The following is a 14822-nucleotide window of genomic DNA, read 5'->3' as shown; positions in this document are numbered from 1 at the left end:
AGAAAGGAAGAGCAGAAGGTAGAGGAATGTCTTATAAGAATTATAATGGAGGGCAAGAGGGCTAAAGTAGAAATAATAGTTAACACTTACGGAATGCCTACCATTTTCCAAGTACTGTTTAAAAAGCTCAGACATTTCCTATTTGAAGTAAGTTAACAATTCAGTGGAGTGGAAGTATTATATTATTGTCCACATTTTACAGCCTCAGAAAGATTAATTTGTTTAGGGTCACAGAGATCTTTATTAAACTACTGTTAGAGTCATGGCTTGAATCCAAAACTTTACCCCACAACAACCTACTACAACATAGTAATGCATTGACTCCTTAAGTGCATATAAAATTTACCTTTTCAACATTATTATTACCTTAAGTAATTTTGAATTTTTTTAAAGGCTGGCTTCTATATTAAGAAAAAAAGATACTTTCAATTCGGCATAAAGCAAGGTAGTTTATGAGGCTTAACTTCACATTCATCATCAACAGTCATCCAGGTGTTCCTGTCACGAGTAACAGGGCTACTGAGATGACATTTGGGATTCTTACAGATCTTGAATGAATTTAAGTTGTTTTTCCCCCCACGACAAATAACAGACTTTTTTGCTAACAGTATCATAGCAAGTATTTTAAAATTTTCCATGAACATTTGTCATTTTAATTTTTACTTCTAATACTAAGTCACTTTAAATTTTGTAGACAAGAGAAGAAAGGAAAATGGAAGCGATTTTACAAGCTTTTGCCAGACTTGAAAAAAGAGAGAAGAGAAGAGAACAAGCTTTGGAAAGGATCAGCACAGCCAAAACTGAAGTGAAAGCAGAATGTAAAGATGCACCAAACGTCAGTGAGGCTGATGTTATTCAGGTATTGTCAGGTCTTGTTTTATTTTCGTATTTAAATATAATCTCAACCTACAGCTTAGATACATCTATAAAGATCTTTAAATTATGCCTTTTAATAGTTTTTCAAATCCTATGGGAAATTTAGACTTGAAATGTAATAGTCTTTACATTTCATAACAAAAACAGTGTTTTTGTCATTAAGAAAAAACTCAAGTTAATCTGTTCTAAGAACTCATAAATAGATTTTGTAACGTTACTTAAGTTCCATTGTGTTGTATTTTAAACTAGGAACAAGCAAAAGAAGAAACTGCTAACAAGCCACCTCCTGCCAAAGTGAATAGAACTAAACAGAGGAAAAGTTTTTCTCGCAGTAGGACTCATATTGGACAGCAGCGTCGGAGACACAGAACTGTCAGCATGTGCTCAGATATTCAGCCATCTTCTCCTGATATAGAAGTTACATCACAACAAAATGAAATTGAAAGTAATGTACTTACAATAGAGCCAGAAACTGAAACTGCAATAGCAGAAATAATTACTGAAACTGAAGTTCCAGCACTTAATAAATGTCCTACAAAGTATCCCAAAACAAAGAAGGTATGATTCTTAATGAATCTAAGAACTGTTTCTTACTAAGTGTCTAACAATATTAAGTAGTTATATTGGAGCTGGGCATGGTGGCTCACACACATAAGCCCAGTGCTTGGGAGGCTGAGACTGGAAGATTGTAGGTTTGCAGCCAGCCTCAGCAATTTACCAAGGCCCTCCACAGTTTAGTGAGATCTTGTTTCAAAATAAAAGATATACAGGGCTTGGGGTTGCAGCTCAGAGATAGAATGTCCTTTTAATAGAATGCCTTTTAATAGTAATAATCCCCTGTAACAAACATATACAAAAAGTTATATTTGTGTGTTAAAATTTTAATCTGAAGCCAGGCCACTGTAAACCCACTGTTTGGGAGGCTGAGAAAGGAGGATCGTGAGTTTTAGGGCAGTCTTAGCAACTGAGTATAACACTCACCAACTTATCAAGACCCTATTTCAAAATAACAAAAGAAGGGTTGGGGTATGTAGATGGGTAGTACAGCACTTCTCTAGCATGTGTTCAACTTCTGGCACTGCAAAAAAATAAAAAATAGACCACTTTCCTTAGTGGAGCATATGATACAGGTTGACAAAAACATCACAGGTGTGATGCCACTCTCACCAATTTAATAAGGTCCTCAGCAACTTAGTGAGACCCTATTTTAAAATAAATCTGGGTAGAAAGTGTCTGGGTTCAAGCGCCAACATCACACACTCACAAAATGGAAAAAGGGCTGGCTGGGGATGCTGATCAATGAACAGTGTTCCATCCCTACTTCTAAAAACAAATTTAATCCATCAAAGCTGGGTGTGGTGGTGCATGCCTATCATCCCAGTCCTTGGGAGGCTAGGACAGGAGAATTGCAGGTTCTTGGCCAGCTTCAGCAATTTAGGAATCCAGCAACTTGGTGAGACCCTGTTTCAAAATAAAAAATAAAGAGGGCTGGGAGTATAGTTTGGAGATAGAATGGCCCTGTGTTCAATCCCCAGGGCTCCCCCTAACCCCCACCTTGTGATACACACTTGCAACTCATTTATTGTGGCACTGGGGATCGAACCAAAGAACATTCTACTTCTGAGCTAAACCCCCAGCCCTATTTCCTCCTTTCTCAGCCTCCCAAAGCACTGGGACAGATATGTGCTACCATGCTAGGCTAAGGCATTTTTACACATGCAGATTTTTTTTTTTAACTAAGAACGAGAAGTACAAAACCTTAAAGTCTAATATTCACATTATTGTGTATCTTCACAATAATGTGAACATTATTTTAACATGATTTAAATTTGCCTGCCTTATATTTACAAAATTCACATTTCCTGACATTGGTTTTATATGTATAATCTCCCATACAAACACATACTAATTTTAATTAATTTAAATAATTTTAACCCAAGTAACTCCAACTTTTCCTTGTAAAGTAAAAAGAAAAAGCCAGGTGTGATGGCAGACTCCTATAATTCCAGTACTTGGGAGCCTGAAACATGAAGGTCACAAGTTTGTGGCCAGCCTCCAGAATTTACTGAAGCTTTCCACAACTCTGTTTCAAAATAAAAATAAGATAGGACTGGGGGTGTAGCTCAGAGGTAGAATACCTCTAGGTCCAATCCCCAGTACCACCAAAAAAAAAAAAAAATCTGAAACTACTTTCTTGATTATAAATATAATTATTAAATGACTAAGTTGTTAGAGTACAATGTATTTATTTTTTTAGTGATTCTAGGGTCGAACCCAAAGGCATTCTCTAAACTACACTCCAGCTCCTTTCTATTTTTCATTTTGAAACAGGGTCTCACTAGTTTGCTAGTGAGAAAGTGTCCTTGAACTAGCAAACCTCCTTTCTCAGCTTCCAAGTATATTGAGATTACAGACATGCACCTCCAAGCCCAGCATAATAGTATGTATTTAAACCTCTTGTCTGAGATTAGAGGTGCCTCAAACCCTCTGGTGTGTCATATGTGCGTTCCTATATCCTATTCAGTTCTCTTAAAAATGTCTTCTATATGTATGAGGATCACTGTGCCAAACTATCATTATTTGATAGCCCTTAAAAGGCCCATTCAGTTTAGTAATATATAGCATTTATTCTGTGCCAGATACTATTTGAGGAGCATGCATGTTCTTTTTTTACTGGGGATTGAACCCAGGGGACATTCTACCTCCGAGCTACACCCCCAGCCCTATTTTTTATTCTTTATTTTGAAACAGGGTCTCACTAAGTTGCAGAGGGCCTGTAGCTGAGGCTGGCCACAAATCCAGATCCTCCTGTGTCAGCCTCCCAAATGCTGGGATTTCAAGTGTGCACCACCATGCCTGGCTCCCTCTTTCTATACATATTTTAAACTTTTAATTCTCAACACTGTTTGTAAAGTTGGGTTATATTATTAGCCTCCTTTTACAAATTAAGTACAGGCATGGTGGCTCACGCCTATAATCCTAGGACTTGGCTGACACAGGAGGAATAACAGGTTTGGCTATAGACTCAGCAATTTAACAACATTTTTAGCAATCTAGTAAGACCCTGTGTCCAAAAGTAAAATAGGGCTTGGGAATATACTTCAGGAAAATGGCCCTGGGATCAATCCCCGTCACCAAAAAGGGGGGAAAATGAGAGATGTGTGAAAGTCACACAATTAGCTCAGAGCTCACAGTCATTGTATAACTGGCAAGCCAGGATCCATCCTCCAACAGTCTGGCTTCACACTTCCAGTGTCCTTTAGCCACTACATTCTATACTGCTTGTCCTACAAAGACCATTCTATACATACAGAAAAAGTGCTGGGTGGGGGAAGATATCAAAAGGCTTATTGTGGTTACCCATGGAAGAGAGGATGGGTAGGTTATTTTTTTTTTAAGTGAATGCTTTTTGTGTGTGTGTGTGTGGTACTGGGGGTGGAACCCAGAGGCTTTCTACCTCCAGGCTATACTCCCAGACCTTTTTTATATTTTATTTGGAAACAGGGTCTCACTAAGTTGCTGAAAGCCTCACTAAGTGGCTGAGGCTGGCTTCCAACCTGTGCGATCCTCCTGTCTCAGCCTCCCAAGCACAGGGATTACAAGCGTGCGCCACCACGCCCGGCTAAAAGTGAATGCTTTTTTATGTAATATATTTGCATATGCAAATGCACATATATAAACTAATTTCTTACAATCTACATTTATGAGATGAAAGGATTAGTGATAATAAATATATAAATGCCCTTTAAAGTAATCATCGTTAGGATCAGGAGAGTGTGTGTATGTGTGTGTGTGTGTGTGTGTGTGTGTGTTTTACTGGGAATGTAACCCAGGGTCCTTCTACCCCCATGCTACACCTCCAGACCTATTTTTATATTTTATTTGGAAACAGGGTCTAAGTTGCTGAGAACCTCACTAAGCTACTGAGGCTAGATTAGAACCTATGATCCTCCTGTCTCCGCCTCCCAAGTACTGGGATTGCAAGCGAGCACCACCATGCCTGGCTCAGGATCAGGTTTATTCATATAACCAGTAAAAATGGGGTAATATGCCAGGCGTGGTGGCGCACTCTTGTAATCCCAGCATTCGGGAGGCTGAGACCAGAGGATCGCGGTTCGTGGACAGCCTCAGCTACTTAGTGAGGCCCTCTGCAACTCAGTGAGACCCAGTTTCAAAAATAAAGAATAAAAAATAGGGCAGAGGATGTAGCTCATAGGCTGAATGTCCCCGGGTTCCATCCCCAAACCCACAAAGGGGGGGGGGGGGATATATACATTTTAGATCAAAGAACAAACAATTAATTTAGAAAAGAATCATGTAAACCAAGCACCCTGGCATACACTTAGAATCCAGTGATTTGGGAGACTAGCAGGAGAATTATTAATTCAGGCTAGCCTGAGCAACTTGGCAAGACCCTGTTTCAAAATAAAACAGGACTGGGGATGTAGCTCAGTTTAGAGTACTTCTGAGTTTAATCCAAAGTTCCCCCACCCCCGTTAAAAAAAAAAAGACCATGTAAATTTCAAAGAATGGGAATTTTAAGAGTTCTGGGGGGGGGGTGTTGCAGGAGAGGTACTGGAGATGGAACCCAGGGGCATTCTACCTACAAGCTACATTCTCAGCTTTTTTACCTTTTATTTTATTTTGAAATAGGGCCTCACTAAGCAGCTCAAGCTAGCAGTGATCCTGTGATCCTCCTGTCTCAGCCTCCCAAATGCTGAGATTACGAGCATGTGCAACCACACCCAGCTTTTTTGTGTGTGTGTGGTACTGGGGTTCCTGGAAACCCTTTTACCACTGGGCTACACTCCCAGACCTATTTTTTTATATTTTTATTTGGAAACAAGGTCTCTTAAGCCAGTGAGGCTGGCTTTGAACCTGCGTGGATCCTCCTGTCTCTGCCTCCCAAGCGTGGGATTATAAGCATGCGTCACCATACCCGGCCACACCCCACTTTTAAGAAGTATTTCAAAGCACTTAAATCAGGAGTTGCCAATGATGACCGGTTTTTTTTTTTTTTTTTCAATGTAGCCAGGTACAGTTGGCATATGCCTGTAATCCTAAGTACTTGAGAACTGCAAGTTCAAGGCCAGCCTCAACAATTCAGCATGACCACCCACTTTCCAAAAATAAAAAGAGGTGGGGCTTATAGCTATTGCAAATAGGTTGTTTTGATACTGGAGATTGAACCAAGGGGCAAACAAAAAAAAGTATATGCACTCACGGAATTGCTACGAGATTGTGGTTAAGTACCTCAGATAGAAAAGCAACGCATAAATCTGATCTTTCTAAAAACTGAACATTTTATACATATAATAGAGGGGGCAACAAACCTAAATTTAGTGCTCTATAGTAATGTCACCTAGTTTTTGCTATATTAAAAGGGATTAGTGTCTTTAATATATTTTGTTCCTACAAAATACCATTTATAAAATTTCAGAACACTTGTAATCTCAGTACTTGAAAGCTGAGACAGGAAGATTGCAAGTTTAGCTAGCAATTTAGACCCTGTTTCAAAATAAAAAATAAAATAGGGCTAGGGATGTAGTTCAGAGGTAGAGTGCCCCTGGGTTCAATCCCCAGTTAAACACACACACCCAGAAGAAAAATTTCAGAGTTAACAGTAAATAAGTAATGGAATGTAGAATGGCATAGTGACCTTTTGGATATCATCTATGAATGACTAATATATCATAACCTTCTAATTTATAGTATTCTAAAGCAGAATTTGTGCAGTTAAATTGTGACCCAAATTTTTCTTTTTCTAGCACTTGGTGAATGAATGGTTAAGTGAGAAGAGTGAGAAGACGGGGAGACCTTCAGACAGCCTTTCAGAAAGGCCTCTGCGCATAACTACAGACCCAGAAGTGTTAGCTACACAGCTTAATTCTTTACCAGGGCTCACGTACAGTCCTCATGTGTACTCTACTCCTAAGCATTATATTAGATTTACTTCACCATTCCTTTCAGAAAAAAGGAGAAGAAAAGAAGCTACTGAAAACATTTCTGGCTCATGCAAAAAGGTAAAGTCTTTAGATATAAAAATCTAGATGAGCCAAACGGCCAGTTTCATTAACTAGCATTCCTGGTAGTGAAATGCTTTTGAAATTGGCTCTGGACTACTTCTAGGCAATATAAACATCTAAGAAGAGGTTCCTCTTTATTTATTTTCTTTCTCTTTCAGCGATGGCTGAAACAAGCTCTGGAAGAAGAAAATTCAGCAATTTTACATAGGTTTAATTCACCTTGTCAAGAAAGATCCAGAAGTCCTACAGTGAATGGTGAAAATAAAAGTCCACTACTATTAAATGATAGTTTTTCTCTTCCAGGTAGGTCGTCTTTATAATATTTTAATGTGAGGAATGTGGCAGGTTGTATATAGCTTTGTAACAGACATAGTGTAAATTACTGCTGGGCACCTTGCAAGACAATCACAGTTATATATACATATGTTATCTAAACCATTGTAAGATTGAAGTTTATAGTTGAATTTCTTTTTTTATTATCATTATTTTTTGTTGTACTGGGGATGTAACCCAGAAACATTGTTCCTCTGAGCTACAACCTCAACTTCTGAAACTGTCTCACAGTTGCGGTGGTTGGTCTCAAACCTATGATTCTCCTTTCTCACATCTCCCAAGTATTCAGATTACAAATGTGTACTGCCATGCCCAGCTGTGGTTGAATTTATCATATTACTTTGGGCTTTGAGGTTAGCTAATTTTAAATAGTATTTATAAGATTTTTTTTTTCTTTGTGGTAGTAGAGATTGAACCCAGGGGCATTCTACCTTCGAGCTACAATCCCATACTAAAAAATGAGTCTCAATAAGTTGTAGAGGGCTGCACTAAGTAGCTGAGGCTGGCTGCGAACCTGTGATCCTCCTGTCTCAGCCTCCCAAATACTGGGATTACAAGTGTGTGCTACCACACCAGTCATTAGATTTTTTTTTAAACCTCTAGGCCTATAAGTATTCAGGCAAAACAATGCTTGCTCATAGTGTAACTTTTTTGGGAGTGAGGTTTATTTTATGATAGTACAATTTTCTCTAAAACTGGGTAGTTTAATTTTGGAGTGATATGATAGTACAATTTTCTCTAAAACTGGGTAGTTTAATTTTGGAGTGAAAGTCATCAAAATTATTATGGTTGATATTTTGTTTTATAGCAAATAGCAGTGTAATTTCTTATAGATTATTATTTCACCAACAGATTTAACTACACCACTAAAAAAACGAAGACTTTATCAGTTATTAGATTCTGTTTACTCAGAAACCTCCACACCTACTCCTTCACCATATGCTACACCAACGCATACAGATATGACTCCTCTGGACTCATCATTTGCCACTCCTCCACGAGTTAAATCAGATGACGAAACTTGCAGAAATGGTTATAAGCCCATCTACTCACCAGTTACCCCAGTGACTCCTGGCACACCAGGAAATACCATGCACTTTGAGGTGAGAAATTTCAATGAAAAAATTTTCAACTCTTGGGGATGGGACTTAAGAGATCTTTTCCCCCTTTAACAACTAGTGTGCTTTGAGAAACTAAAAGATAATTGGGGCCATTTATATGAATTTAGACATTTTTTTGTACTAAAATAAGCATAACTCATCTTGTTAATATACACAGCAGACTAAATGACTGCTTATCAAATTAACTTAAAAGTACGTATTTGGGGAAGAGAAATAGGAAACAAAATGTGAAACTAATCTGTATAGTAATTTCTGAGTTTTTAGTTCTAAAAATGTGGATTTAGGTTTATATTCTAATTTTCAATTCTGATTATTCCTTTTATATAGAACATTTCTTCCCCAGAAAGTTCTCCAGAAACAAAGAGACGCACTTATAGTCAAGAGGTAAATAGTTACCAATTTTCCTTTTGTAACACTATTATTTTACTTATAAACAGTCCTGAGATGTCCTTATTTGTCTTTTTTAATTCTATAAACCAGGGATATGACAGATCTTCAACCGTTCTAACATTGGGGCCTTTTAGAAATTCCAATTTAACTGAGCTGGGTCTGCAAGAAATAAAAACGATTGGTTATACTAGCCCCAGGAGTAGGACTGAAGTCAACAGGCAGTGTCCTGGAGAAAAGGAACCTGGGTCAGACCTTCAACTGGGACTTGACGCAGTTGAGCCAACTGCCTTAAATAAAACCATGGAAACGCCTGCACATGACAGGACTGAGCCTAACACCCAGCTGGACTCGACTCACTCTGGACGGGGCACAATGTATTCTTCCTGGGTAAAGAGCCCTGACAGAACAGGAGTTAACTTCTCAGTGAACTCCAACTTGAGGGACCTGACACCCTCACATCAGTTGGAGGTTGGAGGAGGCTTCCGAATAAGTGAGTCAAAGTGCCTGATGCAGGATGATACTAGAGGCATGTTTATGGAAACAGCTGTGTTTTGTACTGAAGATGGGCTTGTCTCTGGTTTCGGACGGACTGTTAATGACAATTTGATCGACGGGAATTGCACACCCCAGAATCCTCCACAAAAGAAAAAGGTTACAAATTTAACAATTTTTAGTCCTTTTAATAAGTTTTTGTTTAAACTATTACTAACGAGGATAATTGGTAGTATAATAAATATTATGTAAGGCATTCTGTAATTTAGTTATTCAAGTTAAAATGTACATATTCTGAAACCTTTTGTAAATGCTGAATTTTCTTGGTCTAGTAATGTGGAAAGTCCTTTTAAGGACTGAATATGAAACCACATTCAGAGATAGAAACCTCCAGATGACTTTTCCAAATGAGTAACTTTGAAGTATCACCACCTGCCATCCAAAAACGAGGTCAATAATATTTGTGTTATTACCCTTCTTTTAAATTAAACAGGCAGCCTTGAATCGAATACATGCCCTTTTTATCATTGCTTAATACCTATAGTAGTTAGGCCATGGATTTAAGTACTCTGTAAAGTATATTAATAGATAAATATAAGTACTTACCAAATATATTTTGTAGGCAGACATATTGCAACAATTAGAATGCCTTATTTCAGTGGAATGAGAGAAACTACAGCACTTAATTTGTTAATAGGCTTATTGCTTTACAAGTCAAAGAATTTTAGTGATGTGTGCTTTTAATTTTTATAACAGAGTCCAGTTGGCAACTTTGTGGGAAGCAATGTAGTATAGTGGAAAGAGCACGGGCTTTCAAGTAAGACCTAGGTTCGAATCCCGGCTCCAACACTCACCAGCTGTGTGACCTTGAGTGAGTGAGTTACTCAATTTCCTCATCTGTAAAATGGGGATGATGATATACCTATTTTATAGGATTGTTGTGAGGATTAAATGAGATAATGTGTTAAAATCATCTTAAGTATGATGCCTGACATACAGCAGGCATTTGATAACTTAATTATTTGAGAAGTCATTTTGCATAATTTTCCTAATGTAAATATAGTAATTCTGTTTCTTAGAAAAAGAAAAAAATATATTAATTTCAACTATGTAAAGCAAGAATGAAGAATTTGCTTTTTCTCTTTTGTTCAAGGTTTCTTTATTAGAATACCGAAAGAGACAACGCGAAGCTAGGAAAAGTGGTTCTAAGGCAGAAAATTTCCCTGTGGTTAGTGTGTCGCCTCATGCAAGCGTAAGCCTGGGCAGCAACAGTGGTGACGGGTGTGTCCACAGCAGTGACAGTGGGGAGCAGGCAGAAAGCACCGCGAGCCTGCCTCTGCCAACTCCAGCTACAGTTTACAACGCTCCTCCTGAGGAAACCAGCAATAACTGTCCTGCTACAGAAGCTACTGCCAGTGAGAAGAATGAACCAGAAGTTCAATGGTAAGCCTGTTTTGAAATATTCTACTCAAGAAAGAAAAGCTTTTTATCAGTGAACTATTTTTTGTCTTCTTTCTTTAGTTCTCCCCAAACTGAGGAGATAGTGATTTGTGGTTATAATTTTGAAAGATCTTTGTTGGTCAGCTTCTAAACTATCTTTATTTGCCTGCACTAAGGGCCCATTTTGCTTATTCCTTAATAATTGCACTCAAAGTTTACTCTTCAAAGAACTTTTTTTGGGGGGAGCAGTACTTGGGATAGAACCCTGGGGCATTCCACCTCCGCGCTACAAATCCAGCTCCATTTTTTATTCTGTATTTTGAAACAGGGTCTAAGTAGCTGAGGCTGTTTGTAAACCGCAATCCTCCTGGCTCAGCCTCCCAAATGCTGGAATTACAAGTGTAATTTAAAAGCCATACCTGGCTTTCAAAGAACTTTTTATCACAGTCAGCATCCTGCAGTTTCTTTACAACCCTGGCCAGTTTACCTGGAGAGAATAGCCAGGAATAGTGTTTCTTCAGTAGGGATATAGGCAGCTGCATTTAAGATGGGTCTCGGCAAAGAGGCCAGAAGCCACAGCCACTGCTACTTGGTCTCATTCTAACCCTGAAACGAAGCAATTATAGGGCATATTTTGGTTCCTGTGTTTACTTAAAGGGACATTCTGAATATTAACACACTGTTACCAAGAAATTGCTGGATGCAAAGGAATTTAGTCTGAGATCTTCGAATAAACAGGGATAAAAATCTGTTTGGGAACAGCTAGCAGAAGAAGAGATGAGCTATTTTTCAAAGTTTCACCATCAAAGTATTTTCTCAGTAGAGGAAATTCCTTGGTCTGAGAGAACATATTCATCAACAGACAAAGAATAATCTAGCTGTCAGTAGGTTCTCTGAATTGAAACTGAAATAATATTTTTAAAGGACTGCCTCCACTTCAGTGGAACAAGTGAGAGAAAGAAGTTATCAGAGAGCTTTGCTTCTCAGTGATCACCGAAAAGATAAAGACAGTGGTAAGTAAGCTTATTCCTTTATTAATAAGTGGAGCTGGCTAATCCCACACACTGGTTGAAAGCGCTAATACTCTCTTTGGTTACTGCTCTGCTTCATCTCTAGGGGGAGAGTCACCTTGTGTCCCATGCTCACCGAGTCATGTTCAGTCTTCACCTTCATCTCATTCAAATCACATTCCCCAGTTGCAAGCTAAAGGCCTAGCCCCTTCTTTCAGTGAACTTATAGAAGGTCAGTAAGCAGATGACCTATCATGGCTATTGTTTTAAACCCCTTAAGTGAGAAAAAAAGAGAGCTTTTATAAAAAGTTGGTTTGAATATCAATAAAAGGCAATATTTACCATGTAATTTTACATTTACTCTAGGTTTCTTCTGCTTTACAGACCCTGATTCTGAAAACCCAGAACCCACTCCTATAAATGAATGTTCATCCCCAGATACTTCCCAAACCACTTGTAAAAGCCCTTCAAAAGTGAACAAGGTAAGAGCATGGGCCTTTAAATGTGGCCAATCAGAAAAGCTGATGGTACTATGCATATTTTTCCTCCTATATCAAGTATCTATGATTACTGTATACTTCCTGTAAAATGTACTCAATTGTATTTACTATTTTATTTGTTCTCTTACACTGACCTGTGTCAGACAACTTTGACCAAACATTCCATTTTTCTAGGAAATTTGTATTTTTTCATGAAATACTCAGTTAATTCTCTAAATGTAAACATTGAGACATTCAGTTAAAATCAAACATGAGTTATTCCCTGTACCCCTTAAATATACGTATATGTAGGAAAGTCATAGGGAAGTTTAAGATCATATATTTTAAGTTGGCCAAAGCACTGACACATATTTGCTGTAAACCGGAATCATAAGTTTTATTTTCTGATATTAAAAATTACTTAGTAAAACTTGTTTCCTTTAACTTGAAAAAAATTAAACATTAAATGCCAAACCTCGGAGTACCTAAACTGTTTGTTAGTGTATCAAGTTTGTACAATTTGTTTTGTCTTCACAGCCTGGTTCACCAGGACCTGGAATTCCTGCCCAACCACATGGGAAAATACTCACAAAACCAGATCCCCATTGGGAGGCAACAGTTATTGCATCAGAAGCTGAGAATGGTGTTCTCCTAAAAACAGAGCTCCAACAGAAACAGCTGTCAACCACTACCCAAGCTCTCGTAAAGAACCACCCTCCACAGTCCCATGTCCGCAGTTCATCAGAGCAACTTTCACAAAAGCTGCCTTCTGCACCAACCAAGTTGCACTGTCCTCCATCACCTCACATAGAGAACCCTCCGAAGCCATCCACGCCGCACACCCCCGCACAGCATGGTTATCTCTCACCAAAGCCGCCTGCGCAGCAGTTAGGATCCCCCTACAGGCCTCATCATTCACAGTCACCTCAAGTGACTCAGCGAGAGCTGCAGCGAAATTTTTATCCAGCAGCACAGAACCTTCAAGCCAATACTCAGCAGGCAACTTCTGGAGCATTATTTACACAGACACCCTCAGGACAATCTTCAGCAACATACAGTCAGTTTAACCAACAAAGTGTGAACAGCACGGCACCACCCCCTCCTCCCCCTCCGCCCCCTTCTTCATCTTATTATCAGAACCAGCAGCCCTCTGCAAACTTTCAGAATTATAATCAGCTCAAAAGTAGTCTTTCCCAACAAACTGTGTTTACATCAGGACCAAATCAAGCACTTCCTGGCACAGCAAGCCAGCAATCAGTTCCAGGACACCATGTTACTCCAGGGCATTTTTTGTCCTCTCAGAACCCTACCATTCACCAAACTGCTGCCGCCGTCGTCGTCCCACCCCCGCCTCCACCACCACCTGCTCCAGGACCACACCTTGTGCAACAGCCGAACTCTCACCAACCTCACTCTGTAGCACACGTAGTAGGGCCAGTTCACGCTGTTACCCCAGGGTCACATATTCATTCTCAGACTGCTGGACACCATTTACCACCACCACCTCCACCTCCTGGTCCTGCCCCTCATCACCACCCACCGCCCCACCCTTCCACAGGACTCCAAGGTCTACAAGCACAACACCAGCATGTTGTCAATTCAGCACCCCCGCCTCCTCCCCCGCCACCACCTCCACCTCCCTCCAGTGTTTTGGCTTCTGGGCATCTTACAACGTCAAGTCAAGCCTTACATCACCCACCTCATCAAGGACCTCCACTTTTTCCTGCAAGTGCTCACCCAGCTGTGCCACCGTATCCCTCACAAGCTACACATCATACCACTTTGGGACCGGGACCCCAACACCAGCCTTCTGGAACAGGGCCACACTGTCCATTACCTGTTGCAGGTCCTCATCTCCAGCCCCAAGGACCAAACAGTATTCCAACACCTACTGCTTCAGGGTTCTGTCCTCATCCTGGCTCTGTGGCCCTGCCACATGGGGTGCAGGGACCTCAGCAGGCATCTCCAGTGCCTGGACAGATTCCAATTCACAGAGCACAGGTGCCACCAACGTTTCAGAACAATTACCATGGTTCAGGGTGGCATTAAAATGGACTCCAAAAACATTTTTTAAAATGTTCTGTAAGATAAACTGTATATTTCATATGTACCTATGAGGGTACTTTTTAAAGCTTGTACATGAAACTTTGTATAAAAAAAACACCAGTGCTCTTTCATTGTATTTTTCCCATTTTTGCTTTTAAAAATTCCTTAAAAAAATGTGCTAAGCCAGTAGTAGGTATCTTTATTTTATAAGTAAACATTCCAGCTGTTTTTCTGGCAGTAGACTTCATTCTAAACAACCTTTAAATTTTATTGTTGCAGTTAAATTCATTTAGTGAATGTTTTCTATATTTTATACATATGCATTAAATACACACAGCTAAGTAATGGCACTATGAGAATTTTTTTCCCCCTTTTTTGGTCAGCAGTTCTGTGAGTGCATCTTAGGTATAAAATGCAATACAGATTTTTATAGTTTGGTGTGGACATGGCTTCATTGTTTTATCAGTTATTTGCAAGCAAAATGTAATTTAATGTATAGATGATTTCTAATGTCTCCTGACAAACTGTAAATACTGCATTTCTCTTGCGTATATAATTGCTTACAACTTTTTTCATTTGGTATATAGCATTGTACATATGACAAGTCTT

At 39.2% G+C, this 14822-nt stretch overlaps 1 protein-coding gene across 2 annotated transcripts in view; it reads left to right on the top strand.

The window, feature by feature from the left end:
- The window catches only part of KMT2E (lysine methyltransferase 2E (inactive)), a gene marked incomplete at both ends in the record, with an annotated part of 69735 nt that extends 55519 nt beyond the window's left edge, over nt 1-14216 (top strand). Inside the window, 12 exons of one of the 2 annotated variants that reach the window (XM_080701884.1) lie at nt 695-859; nt 1126-1434; nt 6645-6899; nt 7061-7205; nt 8088-8338; nt 8684-8740; nt 8837-9397; nt 10392-10681; nt 11603-11691; nt 11795-11920; nt 12073-12170; nt 12705-14216. In XM_080701884.1, the coding sequence (XP_080558010.1) occupies nt 695-859; nt 1126-1434; nt 6645-6899; nt 7061-7205; nt 8088-8338; nt 8684-8740; nt 8837-9397; nt 10392-10681; nt 11603-11691; nt 11795-11920; nt 12073-12170; nt 12705-14216 (3858 nt within the window). The remainder of the gene's footprint in view (nt 1-694; nt 860-1125; nt 1435-6644; nt 6900-7060; nt 7206-8087; nt 8339-8683; nt 8741-8836; nt 9398-10391; nt 10682-11602; nt 11692-11794; nt 11921-12072; nt 12171-12704) is intronic. The other variant, XM_080701885.1, reaches the window with a different exon arrangement.
- Nucleotides 14217-14822: the final 606 nt, after the last annotated feature.

Source organism: Muscardinus avellanarius (assembly GCF_963383645.1).
Source record: "Muscardinus avellanarius genome assembly, chromosome: 9".
Classification (NCBI taxonomy): domain Eukaryota; kingdom Metazoa; phylum Chordata; class Mammalia; order Rodentia; family Gliridae; genus Muscardinus; species Muscardinus avellanarius.
This window is presented reverse-complemented; position numbering and strand designations above follow the sequence as displayed.